The 21776-nt window shown below is 43.4% G+C and overlaps 1 protein-coding gene across 8 annotated transcripts in view; it reads left to right on the forward strand.

Moving 5' to 3' along the window:
* Positions 1–21776, forward strand: part of tnk2b (tyrosine kinase, non-receptor, 2b) — a 259122-nt gene that overhangs the window by 163532 nt on the left and 73814 nt on the right. For 7 of the 8 annotated variants that reach the window (XM_041216325.1, XM_041216316.1, XM_041216342.1 and 4 more), the window contains exons 2-3: positions 8218–8395; positions 12272–12342. In XM_041216325.1, the coding sequence (XP_041072259.1) occupies positions 8233–8395; positions 12272–12342 (234 nt within the window). In that variant the 5' untranslated portion in view covers positions 8218–8232. Of the gene's footprint in view, positions 1–8217; positions 8396–12271; positions 12343–21776 lie in introns of those variants that run through there. The other variant, XM_041216379.1, reaches the window with a different exon arrangement.

Genomic DNA, 21776 nt, shown 5'->3' on the forward strand with positions numbered 1-21776 from the left:
CACCACGGGCATGAAGGAGCAGACCAATGGTCTGGAACTCTCAGAGACAACAGGTTTGGTAAGCGACTAACTGCTTTAAAATGGGTGTAAAGATTGTATCCATAAATGTGCATAGCATTAAATCTACTACGCGATGTGTTGCGACCTTGGACTACCTTGCCAAGGTCAAAGCTGACCTGTTGTTTCTGCAGGAGTGTGTGATACCGCACCTCAGCTCCTACAGGCAATGGTCACGATGGTGGTCCCATGGGCCATCGATCTGGTCGGGAGGAAATGACTCTCGTTCCTCCGGCCTGGGGATTCTGCTGCGGGGAGGCAGCTTCACCATCACCCAGGTTAAGGAGGTGGTGGGCGGGCACCTCCTTGTAGCAGACGTAATGTATAAGAATGCTCCACTCAGGTTAATTAACATCTACGCCCCGTCACAAGGGGCTGAGCGGCTGGAGGTTTTTCAGCAGCTCCCACTGCTGCTGGCAACCTCCAGGCCAGTCATTCTGGGCGGTGACTTCAACTGCATCATCGATGCGGCTGGACGATCTGGCAGGGCCGACAGCAGATTGGATGCTACGTCCAGATCCCTGATGGAAACAGTAAAGGATGCCAAGCTGCACAACGTCTTCAGCAACCCTGCAGACGGAGCGCAGCGTAGATACACCTGGTCGCAGCCTGATGGGTCCGTCTGTTCCAGGATAGATTTCCTGTTTGTGTCCCATGCATTTACAGTCAGATCCACCGACGTCAAGCCGGTGTTCTTCTCTGACCACTGCCTCCTACTGGCTGACTGTCACTTAGAGAAGGACCAGAGGGTTGGCAGGGGGGCATGGAAGCTAAACGTGCAACTGCTGACCCCAGAGAACATTGAGGAGCTCAAGAGGGATTACAAAGGTTGGAGAACCATGAAACCCCACTTTGAGTCACTGACACACTGGTGGGAAGCGATCAAGGGAAACATCAAGAGGTTTTTCGTCCTCAAAGGCACCCAGAAAGCTAGAAAGGAACAGAGGGAAATGTCCCGACTCCAGAAAAACATGCAGAACCTGCTCTGGCTGCGGTCGATGGGGGTCGATATCAAGGAGGAACTCCAAGAGGTGCAGAGCCAGCAAGCCTCGCTCTTTGCCTCGGAGGCCTCCAAGATCATCTTCCGTTCCAGAGTCCGCTCCGTGGAGCAGGATGAGACGTGCTCACATTTCTTCTTCCAAAAGGTACATAGAGAGAGCTTTGTGATTTGCAGCCTGAAGGAAGAAGATGGCTCAGTAAAGTCATCACAGTCCGACATTTTGAGGATCAGCAAATCCTTCTATGCCGGATTATATGACATGAAGCCCACAGACAGCACGGCCTCCCAGTCCTTCCTGTCCTCTATCACGGAGGTCTTAGACGACAGTACACGGGAGAGTCTGGACAAAGCGCTAACTCCTGATGAACTGACTGAGGCCCTTGAGTCCTTCGAGAAGAGTAAAACTCCCGGAAGCGACGGCTTGCCAGTGGAGTTGTATTCGGCTCTTTGGGACTGGATCGGCCCAGACCTGCTAGAAGTGTACGAGAGTATGCTCTTGGCCGGCAGTATGTCAGAATCCATGAGGAAAGGCATTATCACCCTCATCTACAAGCACAAGGGGGAAAGGGAGAAAATTAGAAATTGGCGACCCATTTCACTGTTGAATGTGGACTATAAAATTCTGTCCAAGGTCATCGCCAGTCGGGTCAAATCCGCTCTGGAATTGGTGATCCACCCTGACCAGACCTGCATTGTGCCGGGCAGGAAGATCTCTGACAGCCTCGTGCTGCTCAGGGGTACGATTGCCTATGTACAGGACAGGAGTGTGGACACCTGCCTCATCAGCCTGGATCAGGAGAAGGCCTTTGACAGAATATCGCACGCCTACATGGTGGATGTGCTCTCCAAAATGGGGTTTGGGGAGGGAATTCGCATTTGGATCCAACTGCTCTACACTGACATTAGTAGTGCAGTCTCAATCAATGGGTGGGAATCAGATAGCTTTCCTATTAAATCTGGAGTCAGGCAGGGCTGCCTTCTCTCTCTTGTCCTTTTCATGTGTTGCATAGAACCCTTTGCTGAGTCCATCAGGAAGGATCCGGGCATAAGAGGAGTGACGATCCCAGGTAGTGGAGGCACTCAGATCAAAGTCTCCCTGTACAAGGACGATGTCGCCGTCTTCTGCTCGTATCCGCTGTCGGTGCACAGACTTATCCACATCTGTGACCATTTCGAACTGGCCTCGGGAGCCAAGGTAAATCGTGGGAAGAGCGAGGCCATGTTCTTTGGGAAATGGGCTGACCGATCCTTTGTCCCCTTCACTGTCAGGGCTGATGGCCTGAAGGTGCTGGGGATATGGTTCGGAAGGAACTGGAAGGAGCGAGTGTCTATGGTGAAAAGGAAACTGGGCATGTGGGAGCGACGCTCCTTCTCCATTGTGGGTAAGAACCTGGTCATCAGGTGTGAGGCACTCTCGCTGTTGCTGTACGTGGCGCAGGTCTGGCCCATTCCACACTCCTGTGTGGTGGCGATCACCCGAGCCATCTTCCGCTTTATCTGGAGGTCGAAAATGGATCGTGTCCGCAGGGACACGATGTACAAGCCTCTAGATAGAGGGGGAAAAAACGTGCCCAACATCGCCCTCATACTGATGGCCACCTTTGTGTGCGGCTGCATCAAGCGGTGCGTAGACCCTCAGTACGCAAACACCAAGTGTCACTACATGCTGAGGTTCTACCTGTCCCCGGTGTTGCAAAGCATGGGTCTGGCCACGCTGCCGTGGAACGCTCCAAGTAGTTGGACCGTGCTGTACCACCTGTCCCTCGTGGGAAAATTTATGCAGAGAAACACCTTCGACCACAAGTCCATCAGGCAGTGGTCGGCACGTAACGTCTTAAAGACCCTGAGGGAAAAGGAGAGGGTGGATCCTGTGGGATGGTTCCCTGAGCAGACTGACAAAGTCATTTGGCCTCCAATGCCATCCATGCCCTGCCATTTCTACCATGTCATTCCTTCCCTTCCATTATCATCCCTATCGCATCCCTCCTTCCCATGCCATCCCTATATCCTATTCTATCACTTTTATCATTCCCCTGCCTCCCATGCTGCCACTAGAATTAAACATATCAGCAGAGGTTGTGTTAGTAGAAGCTATACTTAATGCAGCACAAACTCCACACTTCGTGATCATAGAATCTAGTTTTCAGCATAGATTGAGGCCATTTGGTCCAAAAGTTTGTACCGAGTGCTAGCTCTTCAAATGAAACTATCAACCCTGAATGGTAACTATCTTCTCTAATGCCATTTAAAGCCCGTTTTCCTGTATCCTTTTATGTTCCTATTCAGAAAGTTGCCCAGTCCTCTGTTAAATTATATATTGTCCCTCAATTTCCACGTATTCCATCGTCTGATAACCCTACATGCGAACAAAACAAGTCTTCTACTTAAAATTACAATAAATACTTAGTGAGAGATGAAAGCACTGTTTTTATGACACTCTTCTATTTGTCAGCTTGGCTACCACTTCTGTTAATCAGGTGAGAATATTCCTTTAATACAATTCAAAGCATGCAATGTCAAATTGATGTTAGCATATCATACCAGAATTGCCTGGCATTTGAACTGTAGAAGTCTCCCATTCTTGGTACTATTGTTTGGCACCAGTTGTATCTGAAATGTCATTCTTAACACAGCTTCTTCTGACCTATTGTACATGTAACCTGTACACTGAGTATTTTCAGCATAATACTTATCCATTGTATAGTTTATGTTTGCAGGAAGCATACAAAAGTCATATAGTGTATTACACACACACAGTGGATTATACAGTTTTGACTAGTGCATGTTGTAGTTTATAATATTGTTGCATCTTGCTATGCCTGAAGGTAGTGATATTTAACAATATGAATAACGGTGTTAATGTGATTAAGTGCATAATTAAACTGCTAATAGACTTAGGCCAATGAATCAACCCATTCTAAATGACATATAACTAGATTTTTGCCAAGACTTCATAATTTCCATAAGACGCAAGAGCAGAAGTAAGCCATTCAGCCCATCGAGTCTGCTCCGCCACTCAATGAGATCATGGCTGAGCTGATAATCCTCAACTCCACTTTCCTGCCTTTTCCCCATAATCCTTGATTCCCTTACTGATTAAAAATCTGTCTATCTCAGCTTTGAATATACTTAACAACCTGGCCTCTACAGCCCTCTGCGGTAAAGAATTCCACAGATTGACTACCCCCTGAGAGAAGAACGAGCTCCTCATCTGTTTTAAATGGGCGCCCTCTTACTCTGAGATTATGCCCTCTGGTTCTACACTCTCCCACAAGGGGAAACAGCCTCTCGGCATCTACCCTAAGAATCCTATATGTTTCAATATGGTCGCCTCTCATTCTTCTAAACTCCAGTGACTACAGGCGTAACCTACTCAACCTCCTCTGTTCTTCCTGCTAAAGTGTATAACCTCACACTTTCCCACATTATATTCCATCTGCCACGTTTTTGTTCACTCATTTAACCTGTCTATATTCCTCTGTGTAGACTCTGTGTCATCCTCACCACTTGCCTACCCACCTATTTTGGTGTCATTCGCAAACTTGGCAAGAGTACACTCATTTTCCTCATCCAAGTCATTAATATATATATTGTAAATAATTGTGGCCCCAGCACTGATCCTGCGGCACTCCACTGGTTACAGATTGCTATCCTGAAAATGCCCCCCATATCCCAACTCTCTGTCACTTATTAGTTAGCCAGTCCTCTTTCCATGCTAATATACTACCCCCAACACCATGGACTCTTATCTCATTAAGTAGCCCTATGTGTGATACCTTATCGAATGTTATTTCAACAAATTATGCTGCCTAAATCATTGAGTAATATAATGACAGGGACATTGTACAGTCACAGGCGACCTTTTCAGACTTCATTCAAAACTTGTTTACCCACTGCTGTCAGGCCTCACCATGGTGAGTAAATGCAGCTGCAGAGAAAATCAAAGGGGATTTAAAAGTGAATTTAAAAATAAAACTTATCCTTTGTGCAAGATTCAATCAAATAATTGCAGATGGTAGCATGACTGTGGTAAATGGATGGCAGCTTTGGTTTTGAGTCATTGGGCTGCCATGCAGACAGAGTAACATTTTCCACTTATTGCTGGGACAATAGTTAGAGCAATGAGAGATCAGACATTTTATTAAGTGAGGGCAACAGGAAGGAGATATGTAAGGCAGTGCATACTCCCTTTGGTATCTTTTGTATTTAATTTTCCCTATCCTCTAACTGATCCCAATCTTCCCTTTTGCTCCGCTTTATGCTTCCCCCTTTTTGAATAGCATAAAACCCATTACTATTCTACCTCTCTTCAGTTCCAAAGAAGCCATATTGGACTCGAAATATTAACCTCTGTTTTTCTCTCAGCGGATGCTACCAGACCTGCTGAGTTTTTCTAGTGCTTTCTGTTTTTATTTATGTCCTACCTCCTGAAGCTGCCAGCTAGCCAGCCATAAAATGGAAGTGAAAATGATGAGGTCAGGGCAGATTTCCTTGGATAGAAGTTTAAGTTTCCAGAGAAATTAATGTAAATATCAGGAGAGGAAAAACTGAAAAGCTGATTTTCTGTTGCCCAAAATCTGAACTCTAATCATTTTATTTGCCTTTATTGATGTGCTCTCTTATAGTTATTTTACCTTTCTTTAGGTGTGTTCGCTTTCATTGGAGTTATTTTATCCATCTTTTTCAGAATGAGAACTAAGCAGGTTGCCAACAACAGTATGAGTATGGCAAACTACCAAAAATAATATTGTGAAGATAAATGGTAAATTTGCTAGAGCATATTCGTTGAGTTTAATGGACAAGATGATGCAGTGCAGGGGAGTGATGCTGACAGCTTCAGGTCAGCGAATGCCATCCATTTGCCATAGCCAATCTACCATCTACAATTAGTTGGTTGAATTTTGCATAAAGGATAAGTTTTTTTTTCAGGTTTTCAATACTAACCTAAAAACAAAGTGCTGGAAATATTCAGCAGGTCTGGCAGCATCTATGGAGATGTCCATCTTTTATTTCAGATTCCAGCATCCACAGTATTTTGCTTTTAATTCAATATTAACTTAGCTGTTGTATTTTTCCTCTCTCTGACTTTCTGTACCTTACTTTCAGTCCACTGTAGTCTACAATCCCAATGGATTAATCGTCAAATGTTTTAGTTTATTAACCAGCTGGCAAAGGTGAATATATTTTTTTCTCTCTTGTCGTTGTGCCTTTAAGAAAGCAATTTCTCTGATTATCACACGTGAATCAGAGTATCACTTCTTGTGGCTCTGTCTGTGGCCCAGACAGAGAGTCCCTTCTGGCGGCAGCAGGATGTGCGGTAATGAATGGCCTTTACAGGGAGAAAAGAAAACAACTCTTTCAAAATATATTGAAAGGAAAAGAAACACTCTGCAACATGGCAGAAAATATGTAGCTTGTACCACTTGTGCCAACACCAACAAATGGAAAAAATGTGTTAGTCATAACTTTGGCTTGTTTTCCACAATGAAACATTTCTAACTGTAACAGCCAAAAGAAGTGTGGATCCAAGGTCCTGGGTTCTGTATTCTCTGAACAGTGAGAGTTTGGAAGCAAGTTGTGATTTGGGACATGTTCAATGAAAATTCTTAACCTTCTTTTGTGCTCAGCTTGCGCTAAACAAATTAACTTTAGATTCTGTACAGCAGGGTTCAAGACTCCTTTAATGCATTGAATTCTTGGGCAAATTCATCCTGTCAAATTAGAATGAATCACATGTCCTTGCATGCCCCAGAAGGCAAATGGTGATGGTAGTTAGATATGCAAAGGTTTTGGACCTAATTATATTAATTTGCATTCAATTTGGCAAAACTGTCATCACCATACTGCAAGATGATTTTGAGCATGATATTGGCAGCACATGTGGATGAATGCAAAATTAAAAATTTTACCTGTGCTGGGCCTTATTCAATTAAAATTAACCAAAAAAAAAAGCTTTGATAGGTTAGGGGCAAGGACAAATTGCATTGAGGAAATGTTCTGGCTTTGATTTTCTTTTGCTGCTGAGCTAGGGAGGGAATGCTGATTATAATTGTTCAAAAATAAATCCTGGTCATTTGTGGAGGACTGAGTGAACAGGAGGGGTAGGAAACAAATCAGCTAGGTTTCCTGTACTGTCTTGCTGTGCAGTGACTCCTGTTCGGGGTCCAGATGTTGGGTTTTGGCAAGATTGGGTATAGCTGTGATGAACTCCATCATTCAGTGCTTACTTATAAGTCCACACAAAAATGGACACTAGATCAAAGTGCTGGAAGACCTCTGGTCCTGTAGAGCCATGTCATCAGATGCATCAACTTGAAGGATGAAAATCAGAGGACAAATTTGTAAAAAAAAAATGTGGTGGGTCAGTGCATGGATCAGCACCATGGAATGCAAAAAGACAATTTCAAACCCACACTGCATTGAATTTCAATCTTAAATGAGCAAGACATCTATCTGTTTTGGAGTCATAGCTTGTATACAACCAGCAAAGGAGGGAGTAAATTATATTAAATATAGCAGAGTATAATAAACAGTAAATTTTGAGGCACTTAATAGCACAATGTGTAGAAACACTGATCTTTCCCATCCAGAACTTGGGATCAAACACAGCGTATCTGAATGGGTCATATGATAGTCATCTTTTTCTGCAATCTTTGAGTCCACTGTGAAGTGATTCTGGACAGTCTTAAGTCGATTCTACTGAGCAAACTGACTGCACAAACCTTTCCATTACTTGAAACAATTAGTAATTTCCCTGAGACAATGAATTGGAAATGGAAACGTCACATTAGTCCTAATTGCTCCCAGAGTTATAGGGGGAGATTTATTCCACATCTATCTAATAGGCAAAAGGTACCAGAAGTGTAAAATAGCTCTATTCCCCTCACTAGTGTCCTGTGCCTTAAAAAGTACAAGAGCTCTAAATTTAGATCAAATGGAGTAATAGAGGAGGCATAGTATCCTTCATGTGAATACATCTCCTTGCAGCATTAAAACAGCACTCCTACGTCCAATGCATGTTTGGTAAATCCAATATTTTGGTTTTGTGAACATTTCTTGTAATCCTCTGGCATTTTTTTCTGGTGCCTTTTCTGTGTTTTCCAGTGTTTCCCACATGCATTCAGTCGGGTTTTAATGCAGTTGTGTGCTTTCTCTTCTAGAAGCTCAGTGGGAGCATGCAGTCAGATGAGGGAACAGAGTGGCTTCTTGAACTTCTCACCGAGGTGCAATTGCAGCAGTATTTCCTCCGCATCCGTGATGACCTCAATGTTACTCGGCTCTCCCACTTTGACTATGTGAAAAATGAGGACCTTGAGAAAATTGGAATGGGCCGCCCTGGTAAATGCTATTCTTTGCAGTGCTTCTAATATTTCTTTCTATGTCGGATTTTGTAATGTAAAAACAAGTGTTCAAAGTTTTAAAAAGAGTTAGTAACTGCTGTATCATAGATATATCGGGGAATAGTTATATGTTTCTAGATACAACAGAGTAGTCATTATCAGTACACTATTGTGTATAGAAACAACAATAGGTAAAATAAGGTGACATAAGATACCTATTTGGCCTTGAGATGAGCTTCTGACTGCATATCCACTTCATTACCAAGACTGCCTACTTCTACCTCAGTAATATCACCTGTGTCTGCTCATGCTGCAGCTCATATGCTGCTTATCCATGCATTTGTTACCTCCAATGTTCTCCTGGCTGACCTCCCACCTTCCACCCTTCACTAAGTTGAACTCATCCAAAACCCTGCTTCTCATACCCTAACTCCAAGTCTTCACCTGTGAACACTGTGCTCATTAACTTATGTTTGTCCCAGTTTGCCTTAGTGTAAAATTCTCACCCTTGTTTTCAAATCCTTACATGTCCTTACCTGCCCCCATCTTTCTAATATCCTCCAGCCCTACAACACGCCAAGATCTCTGCGCTCTTCTAATTCTGGCCTCTCATGCATCCCCATGCTCCATCATTGGTGGCCTTCAGCTGCCTGTGCCCTAAGCTCTGGAATTCCCTCCATAAGCCTCTCTGTTTCTCTTTACATCCACATTTAATTTTCTATTCTTTTCTTTTCTATTCTGTCTTATAACGTTTTGTTTAAAGTAGATAAATTTTGAGATTCAAGATGCTTACTAAGTGAATAAAGCTACAAGATTCCACGGGTTTTGAACAAACAAAAATAAACTTTACAATGCAAGTTCAAATAGATAAAACAATTTACAATATCTATCTCATGCTTACCCTGAATATTAGAGTATGAGGTTCATGTGAATTAACAGGCAAACTGTGGTCAGACACACCACACTACATAATAGATGACACATGCGACCAAAACAGATTCCATAGCTTTCTCAACAACCCCCCCACCCCAGATGTTTGTCACATTGTGAGCCAACCAATCTCACTAAAATTTTGTCTTTTTCACGAGGGTTTCCAATCCCCATATTTGAAGATCTCGCCCTAGAATTCTCTCCAAAAGTCGTTCCTACTTGGCTTCAACAATGACTCACGTCACAGGATTTCAGTCTCGCCTTCTGAGATTCCTTTCTACTGAATCTCCAAGTGTGCTCAAGCTTCACCTTTCAAGCACAATTTCAGATCTTCGGCCATGCCAAGCAGAACACCATTGCTCCAAAGGGGCACCTTTGCCCCCAGCACAGAGTCACCAACCTTTGGCTGCCTTCTCAGATCCTCAGGGCTCCCCTCATGCCCAATTTGCTTAAAGTCTGCTCCCTGCAGCTCTTGAATTCTAAGCCTATTACTCTGCTTCCTTCTTTAACTTCACCTAAGGGACTTATTTCTGTCCCCTGGTTTTATCAATTATCTGACACTACCTTTTGGAACCTCTCCCTGTACCCCTTCCTGGGTTGGGACCTTTTCCCTGTCACCCTCCCATGTCCTGCTCCCTGGGACACACTCACTACGATGGCACTCATATCAGGTCATCTGACCTGCTTCTTTGCGCCGTTTTTTCTTTTCCCTTCTTCACAGGCACATAGGGCCAGTCCCCGGCCAGAAGAATGTAAAGAGAAAACCGAACTACGCATGTGCAGCTATTTCCCAGGTGGCACATGTGCGGAAGGTCCGAGGTCCATTGGGATCTGGAGTTCCTGACCTCCGAACTAAAACAAAAAGGTAAGTATAGGTTTCTTAACAAGGGGCTGCCAGGAAATACCTGAAGGAGCAAGAAGATCAATAGCTTCCTTTTTTTCACGGAGTAGTAGAATATGCAATGGGGTTGGAGGCCCTCTGACTGCTTTTGGATAACAGCCTGCAGGAGTTGACTGTTAGTAATATTATGGTTGCCTGAGGCTTGCAGGAATGGTGGTTTCCTCACCCAAAAGCTCCCTTCAAGGGACATTCTTGTGTCAGTGGAGCGTCAGAATATTAACATGACCTGCAATACAAAATGTGGGAATTCAGGTTCCATTGGATGGTGCGCAGGTCAGGTGCACTAATATTTTTTTGCTCAGGCCATGCAGGGTTGTTAATTGCAATTGCCTGACATGTTTTAAACCCTGGATGGGATTTGTTTTTACATGTGAAGATTGTTATTGCCACAATGTGTAATTTAAACAAAGAAAATTCGCTCAACAGGCCTTCAAGCAAAATGTCTGTCCATCTGGTATGGCCTTTTATGAATTATTAACCCACAGCCTGAAGTAAGGGAGTGTTTGGCATGCTACCCAATTAATTTTGGATAACCTGATGCTCTTCTAATTAGAAATTAAGAGCTTCTAGTTCTACTTATGATGCCTTTCACATCATCAGGACATCTTAACGTGCATCACAGGAATAAATTACTTTTGAAGTGCTCACTTTTATAATGTAGGCAAAGATCTAAGATGGAGGTACTGGTATGGGTTGGTAGTGAGAAGAAAATCAACAAACTTACTAGCTCCTGCCACATTTTAGAGATAAGAGCCTTGAACTAGACGGCCATGCTCCCACTTAAAACAAGTGTAACAAATCCGAGGTTTTATGTGTGATTATGTTTTGGCTGTCTTTTTCATTTAATGTAAAATGGAGGAATGAAAGGAGTCATGTGATCTGCTATGAATTCTGCCCAACAGCAAACTGGTTACCATGGGTCTGGAGGGCCCAGGTTGAGACTTACTGGGAGCAAGGTGCAAAATGCTCACACCTGAAAAAAAAGACAAGATCAGCTGGATTGACTATTGACAGACTTCTGGTCTCCAAGTTTATTTTGGTCCGAAAGAGAGAGAGAGAGAAAGAGAGTCTCACAGACAAAGGGCTGCAGCTGGTGTGGTCATCAGATTGGAAAAGGCTGAGTGTCCGCTGCAAGCTACCAGGTGGAATGCTGGCAGGAGGATGGACAGTAGTTGAAATGGCATTCTAAGACTGGAATATTTGTGAGGGTAGGTGGAGAAAACACCAGAGTGAACCTTACTGCTGGTAGAGGGTTTGGAAAGTCTCTGAAAACTGAGAAGCACCTTTCAATGATCACGCGACGTTATAACTCAGCGAAATGGGAAGATGTGAACCATTGGAAGCTGGTATTAGCTGTGGACTGGTTCCTACAAAGCCTATAATCTCGTGGAGAGCACGCTGTAAAGTATATGTATGCAGTGTGGGGTTATCGGTCAGGTTAAGATATTAAGAAGAGTTATTGTTTCTGTGATTTACTGTATATGCAGCCTTTAGTTAAAGTTGATTTTATATTTTCTTATAGTAAAAGTCTTTAGACTTGAAATCTTGTTGTGCAATTGATTTAAGTTGGTCACTGGGAATTCAAATATCTTTTTTAAAAAGTTATTGGTAGAGAATGGTTAACAAGAATGTTAACACAAGTGAGAGCTTCATTTATGTATTCAAGTCAGGGTGCCAGGATGTGTTTTGTACCCTGGTGCAAATTTGATCTTCCTCATTCCATACTGTCCTATCTGTTAGGGTATGTGTTAATTTTTAGGACTTATATTTTACAATTGACGAAGCGCTAAGTATTTGTTTATTCAGTGGCAGGGGAAGGTGTGTGGGGGAATGTTGAGAAGGAGCACTTCATTTGCAATTGCCAGCTGATTACCAACCTAAATTACGTGGTAGATAAAGAAAAGTTCTCTATCATTATTGCATCTAACCAGATGGATTTGCAACATTGGTATCTTTAATCTGTGCTTCTGTCACCAATTAGCATTCCGCACTATATGTCGAGCTGTTCCTTAGAATATAAGACAATTCTTTGTATGTTCACAGGCCAGAGGAGGTTATGGGAAGCTGTAAAGCGAAGGAGAGCTATGTGTAAGCGGAAATCCTGGATGAGCAAGGTATTCCTGTAACTTGCATTTGTGATTATTGTATCTGCATTGAAAGGAATTTTGAATTGTTCCTTGTTTCTGAAAAGGCACACAATTATCTCTGCAAGCTAGCTTTTGCTCTGTTTTACATGGGAAAAGGTCAGTGTTGGGTGCTAATTTTGCTGAGCCTGACATAGTTTTGGATTGTTAAAGAATTCATTTTTTATTACACCTGCACTCAAAGTTACTTCAGACCTTAGATGTGAAATAACTGAAAATTCAGGAACTCCCTAATCATTCAAAGGTGAGTGACCTTCACTCAACTCCTGAGTACTCAAAGGTGCCTGCCCCTCTTGCCATTGCTGGTTTCATGCCTCCTACTTTTGATGTTGCCTAGTTGCCTAGAAAAAATTAGAATTATGATGAAAATATTGATGGGTGTTTTCATTCCCTGCCCTAAGCCCCTATGCAGTGCAGGAAATCTGGCTATGAGAGCAGAAAATGGAATGGATGAGAGGGAATGCTAAAGGTTGCTATCCATCTGGAATTTGTTTCATTTTTGAGAAGAGAGTAAAGTTATCTCCCACTTGCAATCAAGACTCACTTATGAATAAACGCTGTAGTTATGGTACAGGGGCAGTCAGTGCCCATGGAAACTTATCCCATTAGGAATTTGACAAAGGTAAACTATCCCTTCTCTTCCTTCTCAACCTGCAAAGAGCCTTTGACATGGTTGAGCACACACTCCTCCTCCTCCCAACACCTCTCCATTGTCAATCAGGTGGTACATTACTTGCTTGGTTTCATTCTCATCTATTCAGTTCTAATCAGAGAATCCGGTGCAATTACTTCTCTCCTTTCTCCCACACCATTACTCCTGGTATCTCCCAAGGATCTGTCCTTGGCCCCCTCCTTTCTCTCATCTACATGATATCCCTGGGTGACACTATCCAAAAACCAGCTCTACCTCTCCTCCACTTCCCTCGACTTCCCCATTATTGCTAAATTATCATATTGTTTATCTGATACCCAATACTGGATAAGCAGAAATTTCCTCCAGTGAAATATTGGGAAAGTTGAAAACAGTGCCTTTGGTCTGCCCTAGAAACACTGCCCCCTAATCACCAACTCCATCTCTGACCCTGGCAACTTTGAGGTTGAACAAGTCTGTCGCCACCTTGGTGTCATGTTTGACTTTGAGGTAAGCTTCTGATGAGATAGCCGTGTCATCACTATTTTTTAATATTAATTCATGGGATGTAGGTGTCATTGGCTAGGCCAACATTTATTGTCCATCCGTAATTGCCCTTAGAGAAGGTGGTGGTAAGCTGCCATCTTTTTCCGCTTCTGTAATGTCACATGGCTCCACCACTGCTTCAGCTCATCTGCTGCTCAAACCATCATCCATGTCTTAGTTACCTCTAGACTAGAGTGTTCCGAAACACTCCCGGCTGACTCCTTATTCTACCCTTGGTAAGCTTGAGGTCATCCCAAACTCTGCTGCCTTTGTCCTTAGTCGCACTAAGTCCTGTTCATCTATTACTCCAGTGCTCACTGACTTATATTGGCTCCTGGTCAAGTAATGTCTTGATATTAAAATTCTCATCCTTGCTTTTAGATCCCTCTGTGGCCTCACCCCTCCCTATCACTGTAACCTCTATTCTCTCAATCCTCCAAGATATCTCTGTTTATCTACTTCTGATCTCTTGAGCATCCTTGATTTTGATCACTCCGCTGTAGGCGGCCATGCCTTCAGCTGCCTAAGTGCTATGCTCTGGAATCCTCTCCCTAATTATCTCTGACTCTACCTCTATTTCCTCAAGAAGCTTCTTAAACCTACCTTTTTTGGCCATTTACCCTATTATTACCTTATGTGGCTTGGTGTCAGATTTTGCTTTATGACATTCCTCTAAAATATCTTGGGGGCATTTTATTACTTTAAAGTTGCTATAATATATACAAGTAATTTGTTGTTTGAGAGATGTGGGATGAAAACTGGTGAGGAAGATAAAACTAATTTAAGAAGCAACATCAAAGGATGGATGTTTGCTAGTGAGATGATCACAGTTTGAAACATATCTTGGGGAATGCAATAGGAGATGATCAAGCAGTCACATTGATACAGGATTATCTCATATAGTTTCCAAGTTCATGTTTGAGTGCTGGAATTACCCCACTATTTCCTTGGGAATATAAACAATTAGGTTATTTCAGTTGACTAACCTGGTGCTGTGACAGTCGAGCTTTAGTTGAATTAAGCATCAGTGATTTTCATAGCTCTGTCTGAGAGTTCCTTTTGAGAAGGGAACGTTTCATTGCTATGGCAGCAGTGCTTTCAGAAGGCCTTGTAATAACTAACAATGCAAAGCTGATTTGAATTGGAAGTATCAGAGTGTATGTGGCAGGACTCCCATATCTGTATATCGAGTTCCCACTTCCGTGTCTAAAACCACTTCTTTGCAAACACAGTATTACTTCTTTGCAAATGCAGTTTTTTCAATCACTTTCTCAGATTAACGTATCATTCTCTTGGCAGCTGATCTAGATTGGCAGTGATTCAGAAAGCTCCTTATTGTCACTGAGAGTTGTACTTTATATGATTTGCAACCTTAACAAAAAGATATGGGTGATCAGAACCTTATTCATGTCACAAGCCATTATTTAAACTCCTTTATGGAGTCAGGCAGTGGTGTAGAGCATTGATTTGCCAACTGATCAGTAATGTGATTTTCAGTCAGTCAAAAAAGATTGCCTATTATTCTTAAAGCTTCCCACCAATCCAAAAAGAACAGCAGTTCCCAACCAATGAGGATCACTGCCTGTAGGTGAGTTGTACCCACTTGTAAGATGTCATAGTGCTGAACTCTCTAGAGGAGTTTGGCTTCATGGCCTGACTGCATGCTGGGCAGCTACAAAATGTGAGCTACCCACTTGAGATCAGTAGTCTTAGATTTACTAGCATTAGCTTAACAAAAATAGGATGCAGAGAAGATTTGGCTGTTAGGACGCTTTTTTATTGAGAGGTTTCTACTTTACTGCTGGACTTTGGAGTGGATTTGGGATGCGGAAAGATTCTTACTTTTAATCATTACACTGTGCCTGTGAATGTAGACATCTTGGGCCAGATTTTCACCATGGAGGTGGGAAATGGGAGCCAGGTATGCTTTAGTGTCTAAAATCTGCCTCTGGTGGGAAACCAAGTGAAGTTTGGATTTTTGCAGGGGACAACCCTTAATTGAAATGGAGATGGGTTTCCCTTCCCATTAAAGCTAGTGGGGGCAAGAATGAACGTGGGTTTCAGACACCCAAGGCAATCATCACTGAGGCTGCTGGTTGACCTGAAGGAGAGAGTTTGTGCCATGTCTGCCACTGTATGATGGAGAATCAAGATGTCACAGGGAAGCAGGAGGTCTGGCACCCATGAGGGAGAGGAGGGAGGTTCTCTTCCCGGAGGGAGGCAGTAGGAAGCCACCTCGTCATACAGTAGGGGCAATTATCTGTTCAGCATCATCTCCCCTCTACCTCCAATTCTCCATCTCTTACCTCATGATCCCCCTCTCTTGATGAGTTGTCCCTTTGCAGAGTCTCATTGTCCGCACACCTCTGGAGGGCCAGGTTATGAAGAACACAGGAAGGTATTGCAGGCACCACCTGAGCAACCCAAATACTGGACTCAGTGTCCTCTGAGCCAACGATGCCCCATCAATTGTGAATCTGATGTGTTGTCCAGCCTCAACGAGGAGGCATCTGTCACTTGGGTGATGCACTGGTGCGCAGCCACCTGTGAGATGCTGCAGAGGTCTGGGGCTGGTGAGGGTAGAAATGTCCGTGATCATCTGCCTAGAGAGTTGCAGTCTCCTTTGGCACTGGTTCTCAGCCATGTCCAGGTAGTTTCGATTCTGTATAAGAACCTGTGGTCAAGATAGTGCCTCCATCTCCTTCGTGCCTCTTGACCTTCTTCTGGCCTCCTGATGCTTGGCATTCATGTGCAGGCTGCTGCTTCACGCCTTCAGTAGCCTCGATTTCTGAAGGTACAGCACCTATTTCCAGCTGCACCCTTCCTGGTGCTCAGGTGGAGTCCAAGTAGCCTTGCCCAGTGCTCTGATGCCCACTTGATGTAGGAGGGTGATGAACCCCTGACCTGCAAAATTCTTAATACTGGCTCCTCTCCCAAACTGTGATGGGCTGGTCCAACTTGAATTTCAAAGGGTAAGCCCTTTAATCTATGAAAACGTTTTAAAATTTTTCCTATCTCCATGTCTCTCCCCTGACTTGCCTGCAGCTGGTCTGATTCTGACAGCTGCTCAATGCTGTTTCCCCCATCCCAAGAAGATTCCAAACAGTTGCAGAGTCAGACTTTAATTGGCTTGTTTAGAAGTGCAGGGCAAATTCCGAGGCCTACCTTGGGGAAAATCGCCAATGCCTCCGTTCTGGCTCGAATCAGGCTGTGAAATCTGTCCACTTAGAATTGCAGTAATGGGTCACTTGTGAGCTTCACTCAGTTTCTGAGATGTTTTGCCTCATTTAAACATAATTCAGTGGATTACTGGACTTGATTTGTTTCAGGAGAGAATGTGAGCTGGTTTGGATCGAAAGGAAATGGAGTCCATTTTCTTGTAAGAGTTGTTTATGCTTTGTACCAAATTCTTATTTGCTGTTACAACATGGGCTGTTATGAAATCTGTGACTTTTTTTCTTGGCCCAGAATTTCTGTGGACTCTTGGTTAAAACTCCCCCCACCCCTCTTTCTCTAACTCTCTCTCTCCCCCAACTCCCTTTCTCTCTCTCTCTCCTCTCTTCCCGTCCCCCTCTCTCTCTCTCTCTTTCTCTCTCGCCCCCTCTCTCTGTGCCAGAAGAACAAACAAACAGGAAATCCAGGATTAAGTAGCTTCTAAAATTACATGTGTATATTGCTGTTTTTGGCAGCAGTGACTGATAGTGTAATCAGCAGCTCAAGGCCCTGGTACCAATCAATCAACAGATCACAGCTTTTCAGTGACAAAATCTACACCCGCTTTTATCATTCAGGGTGAACATAAACCACAGGAAATTCTTTGGCAAAGAACAGATTTAAATAAAGTTCCTCCTGCTCACAGCATTATTTTTAACTTTTACTGGAACAGGACTAAGTCTTCCGATCCTTCTTTCTATAGTTACAGTTAGCAAACGGACAACTTAGTCTTAGCACAGTGGAAGTGTAATCCTTTCACCTGCTTCCTGTTTTACGTGGACAGCCAGTTTCATTTGAAGCTTTGAATTCTTCCCCATATCGCTTGGTTGCAATGAGTTGCTGAGCAGCTTAGAAATTAAATAATCATAGCATACAATTTAAGAGAGTGAGGATAAAACATGGCTGAACGGCAGCTGAACTTCTAAATAGAACAATTCTATGGTCAATCAGGGTGAGTTCTGATACTAAGCAATGTTTAAAAAATTAATTCTTATCCCCTTTTTTATTCTTTCATGGGATGGGGACCTCACTAACATGGCCCGCATATGTTGCTAATCCCTGATTGCCTTTGAGAAGGTGACAGTGAGCTACTGCTTTGAACAGCTGCAGCCCTATAGTGTAGGTACACTCTAGTGTTGTTATGAAGGGAGTTCCAGGATTTTGACCCAGCAAGAGTGAAGGAACGGCAATATACTTTCAAATCAGGGTAGTCTGTAGCTTGAGGGGAACTTGCAGGTGGTGGTGTTCCCAAGTGTCTGCTGCCTTTGTCCTTCTTAGGTATTGGAGGTCGTGGGTTCAGAAGGTGCCATCGAAGAAGCCTGAGTGAGTTGCTGCGATGCATCTTATAGATAGTGTACACTGCTGCCACTGTGCGTCAGTGGTGGAGGGAGTGAATGTTTAAGGTGGTTGATGGGGTGTCAATCAACTGGCTGGTGTTGAGCTTCTTGAGTGTTGTTGGCGCTGCACTCATGTCAGCTAGTGGATAGGCTTTTGGGAGTCACGAAGTGAGTAATTCGCTGTAGAATATCTAGCTTTTGACTTTGTAGCCTTTGCAACCAGAGTTTTAATATGGCTGGTCCAGTTAAGTTTCTGATCAATGGTAATCACTAGGATATTGATGTTGGGGGTTCAGCAATGGTAAGGCATGGGATATTCGTGTGGCATGAATGCAAAATGCTATCTGTCAGCCCAAGCCTGAATGTTGCCCAGATCTTGCTACATGTAGGCACAGGCTATTTCAGTATCCAGGAAGTCATGAATGGTGCTGAATACTGTGTGGTTATCAGCACAGATCCCCACATATGATCTTCTGATGCAGGGTAGATCATTGATGAAGCAGTTGAAGATGGTTATGCCTAGGACGCTACCCTAAGGGGCTCCTGCAGTGATGCCCTGGGGCTGAGATAATTGGCCTCCAACAACCACAGCCATCTTCTTTTGCGCTGGGTGCAACTCCACCCAGTGGAGAGTTTTCCCTGATTCCCATTGATTTCAGTTTTGCCATGACTTCTAGATGTCACACTCGGTTAAATACTATCTTGATGTCAAGGGCAATCACACTTGCCTCAATCCTAAAATTCAGCTCTTTTGTCTTCAGGCTAAGGCTGTAATGAGGTCCAGAGCCAAGTGGCCTTGGCGGAACCCCAACTGAGAGTCAGTGAACAGGCTATTGCTGTTTAAGTGCCACTTGACAGCACTGTAGACACCTTTCAACACTTTACTAATGATCGAGATAGACTGATGGTGTGGTAATTGGCCCAATTGGATTTGTCCTCTCTTTTGTGGACAGAACATACCTGGGCAATCTTCCACATTGTTGGATAGATGTCAGAATTATATCTATACTGGAACAGCTTGGATACGGCGTGGCTAGGTCTGGAACACAAGCCTTCAGTAATACTACCAGGATGTTGTCAGGGCCTATAGAGTTTGCTATATCCAGTACCTTCAGCCGTTTCTTGACATCATGTGGAATTGGCTGAGGACATGCATCTGTGATGCTGGGAACCTCAGGAGGCCACCGAGATGGATCATCCACTCTGCACTTCTGGATGAAGATTGTTGCAAGTGCTTCAGCTTTGTCTTTTGCACTGATGTGTTTCCCCCATCATTGAGAATGGGGATATTTGTGGAGCCTCCTCTTCTGGTTAGTTGCTTATTTGCCCACCACCATTAATGACTGCATGTGGCAGGACTGCAGAGCTTTAATCTGCTCTGTTAGTTGTGAGATCACTTAGCTCTGTTGCATGCTGATTCTGCTGTTTGATATGCACGTAGCATCACCAGGTTAGTACCGCATTTTAAGGTAAGCCTGGCATTGCTCCTGACGTGCTCTCCTGCATTCCTTATTGAACCAGTGTTGATCCCCTGGCTTGATGATAATGGAAGAGTGGGGGATGTGCCAGGCCATGAGATTGCAGATTGTTGTTGAATACAATTCTGCAGCTGTTGCTGGTCCATAGCACCTCATGGATGCCCAGTTAGATCTGTTCTGAATCTATCCCATTTAGCACATTAGTTGTGCCACAAAACAATGGACAGTATCCTCTTTGGACTTTGTCTGTAGTGATCACTCTTATCAATGTCAGGGACAAATGTACCTGTGACAGCTAGATTGGTGAGGGTAAGGTAGGTTTTTCCCTCTTGCTGGTTCCCTCACCACCAGCCACAAGTCCAGTCTAGCAGCTATATCCTTTAGGAATTGGCCAGCTCGGTCAGTAGTAGTGCTATCGAGCTACTCTTGTTGATGAGCATTGAAGTCCTCCAGAGTACATTTTGCAGCCTTGTTACCTTCAATCCTACTTCAAAGTGGTGTTGAATTTGGAGGAATATTCATCAGTTGAGGGTGGGTGGTTGGTGGTATTCAGCAGGAGGCTTCCTTAACCATGTTTAACCTGATGCCATGAGACTTCATGGGGCCCGGAGTTAATGTTGAGGACTCCCAGGGAACTCCCTTCTGACTGTGTACCACTGTGCCGTCACCTTTGCTGGGTCTGTCCTGCTGGTGGGACAGGAAATGCCCAATAATGGTGATGGAAATGTTTGGGATGTTGGCTGTAAGATATGATTTGATGCGTATGACTATGTCAGACTGTGGCTTGACTAGTCCATGGGACAGCTCTCCCAATTTTGGCACAAGTCCCCAGATGTTGGTATAGAGGACTTTGCAAATTCGAGTGGAGACGGTGTTGTTTCTGGTGTCTAGCTTCATGCCGAGTGGTTTATCCAGTTTTATTTCTTTTTAACTTTCTGTAGCGGTTTGGTACAGCTACCATGGTGGGATTTGATCATGTGTCCCTAGAGCATTGGTATGTGCATTTGGGTTACTAGTCCAGTAACATTACCACTTCACAACCTTCCCCTGATTCTTCCAGTAGAATATCTCCTGCCATTCAGAGAAAGTAGTTTTAAAATATATTTTTTTAATTTCCAAAACTGAAGGAGAGGGTAGTTTTTAATCTGTTCTTGATAAGAAGCAGCCCATTTCATTTTGCTATGTGGAAATTGGTATATTTCTTTTAAAGCCAAGACAAACAGGCAGTCTGAATTGGGTTAAGTTCATCCTGACAGGGGTGTAAATCAGGTGGCAGCGGATTTGCCACCCATTACACTGCCTGCCTAAGTTTTTCCATTGATAACAATGGCTGGGCAGAGTGTATAATGGCTACCATCTGTTTTATGTCTATCCCCAATATCTTTTGACTGAGGTTACCCACATTTTAATGGGCTGTAAGAAATGATGAGTCAGTAGCCTAGATGGTTGCGAACGGACAACCCAAGTTTGTTTGGGTGCTAGAATTTTTTATAAATGAAAAGGAGTGTTTTTGCCAGTTACTGAAAATGATTGACATCTTTGTGTTATTGTGCAACATTAAAGGATAGGAAAGAAATTAGTCTGGAGCATTGTGTGCAAGAGCCCAGTTGCTTCCAGGCGTGCAAGTCAGGGTGGGGATCGGTTTAAATAAAGTGAAGATATGATTATTGCATAATGTATTATTACACAGTCATATACTTTTTAATGCTTGATAGAAGTTACAGCATGGAAACAGGCCATTTGGCCCAGCCAATCTGTGTTGACCTTTAATCTTTATGGAAGAAAATAGTTTGAGTCGCATTTGCCTGCCATATTTTCTCAAAACCTCTGCCTTTGTCCATCTGTCCAATCTACTCTTAAGCGTTGGCAGAGTTTCTTCCTTGGCCACTAATAAAGTAAATTCTGCAGCATCCCAATTCTGTGTGTGAATAAGCTCCTTCAGTTCTCAATTCTAACTCCCTTACATTTGAAATTGTGTCTTTCCCTGTCAATTCCTAGAAGTACATCCAATTTGCATCATCCCACTCCACCAATGAGAGAGGAAATGTAATGTAATTGACTGTTTGTTAAAAGTATTATTGTTTTCTCAAGGCCACTTGTTGGCACTGAACTGGCCATCTGATTTCATGAATGCTTGATGTGGAAAATGGTACGTCACATTAGCACAGTATAGACACTTTTGCTACATTTGTTTGAATT

Source organism: Carcharodon carcharias, chromosome 2 (genome assembly GCF_017639515.1).
Source record: "Carcharodon carcharias isolate sCarCar2 chromosome 2, sCarCar2.pri, whole genome shotgun sequence".
In the NCBI taxonomy this organism is placed as follows: Eukaryota; Metazoa; Chordata; class Chondrichthyes; order Lamniformes; family Lamnidae; genus Carcharodon; species Carcharodon carcharias.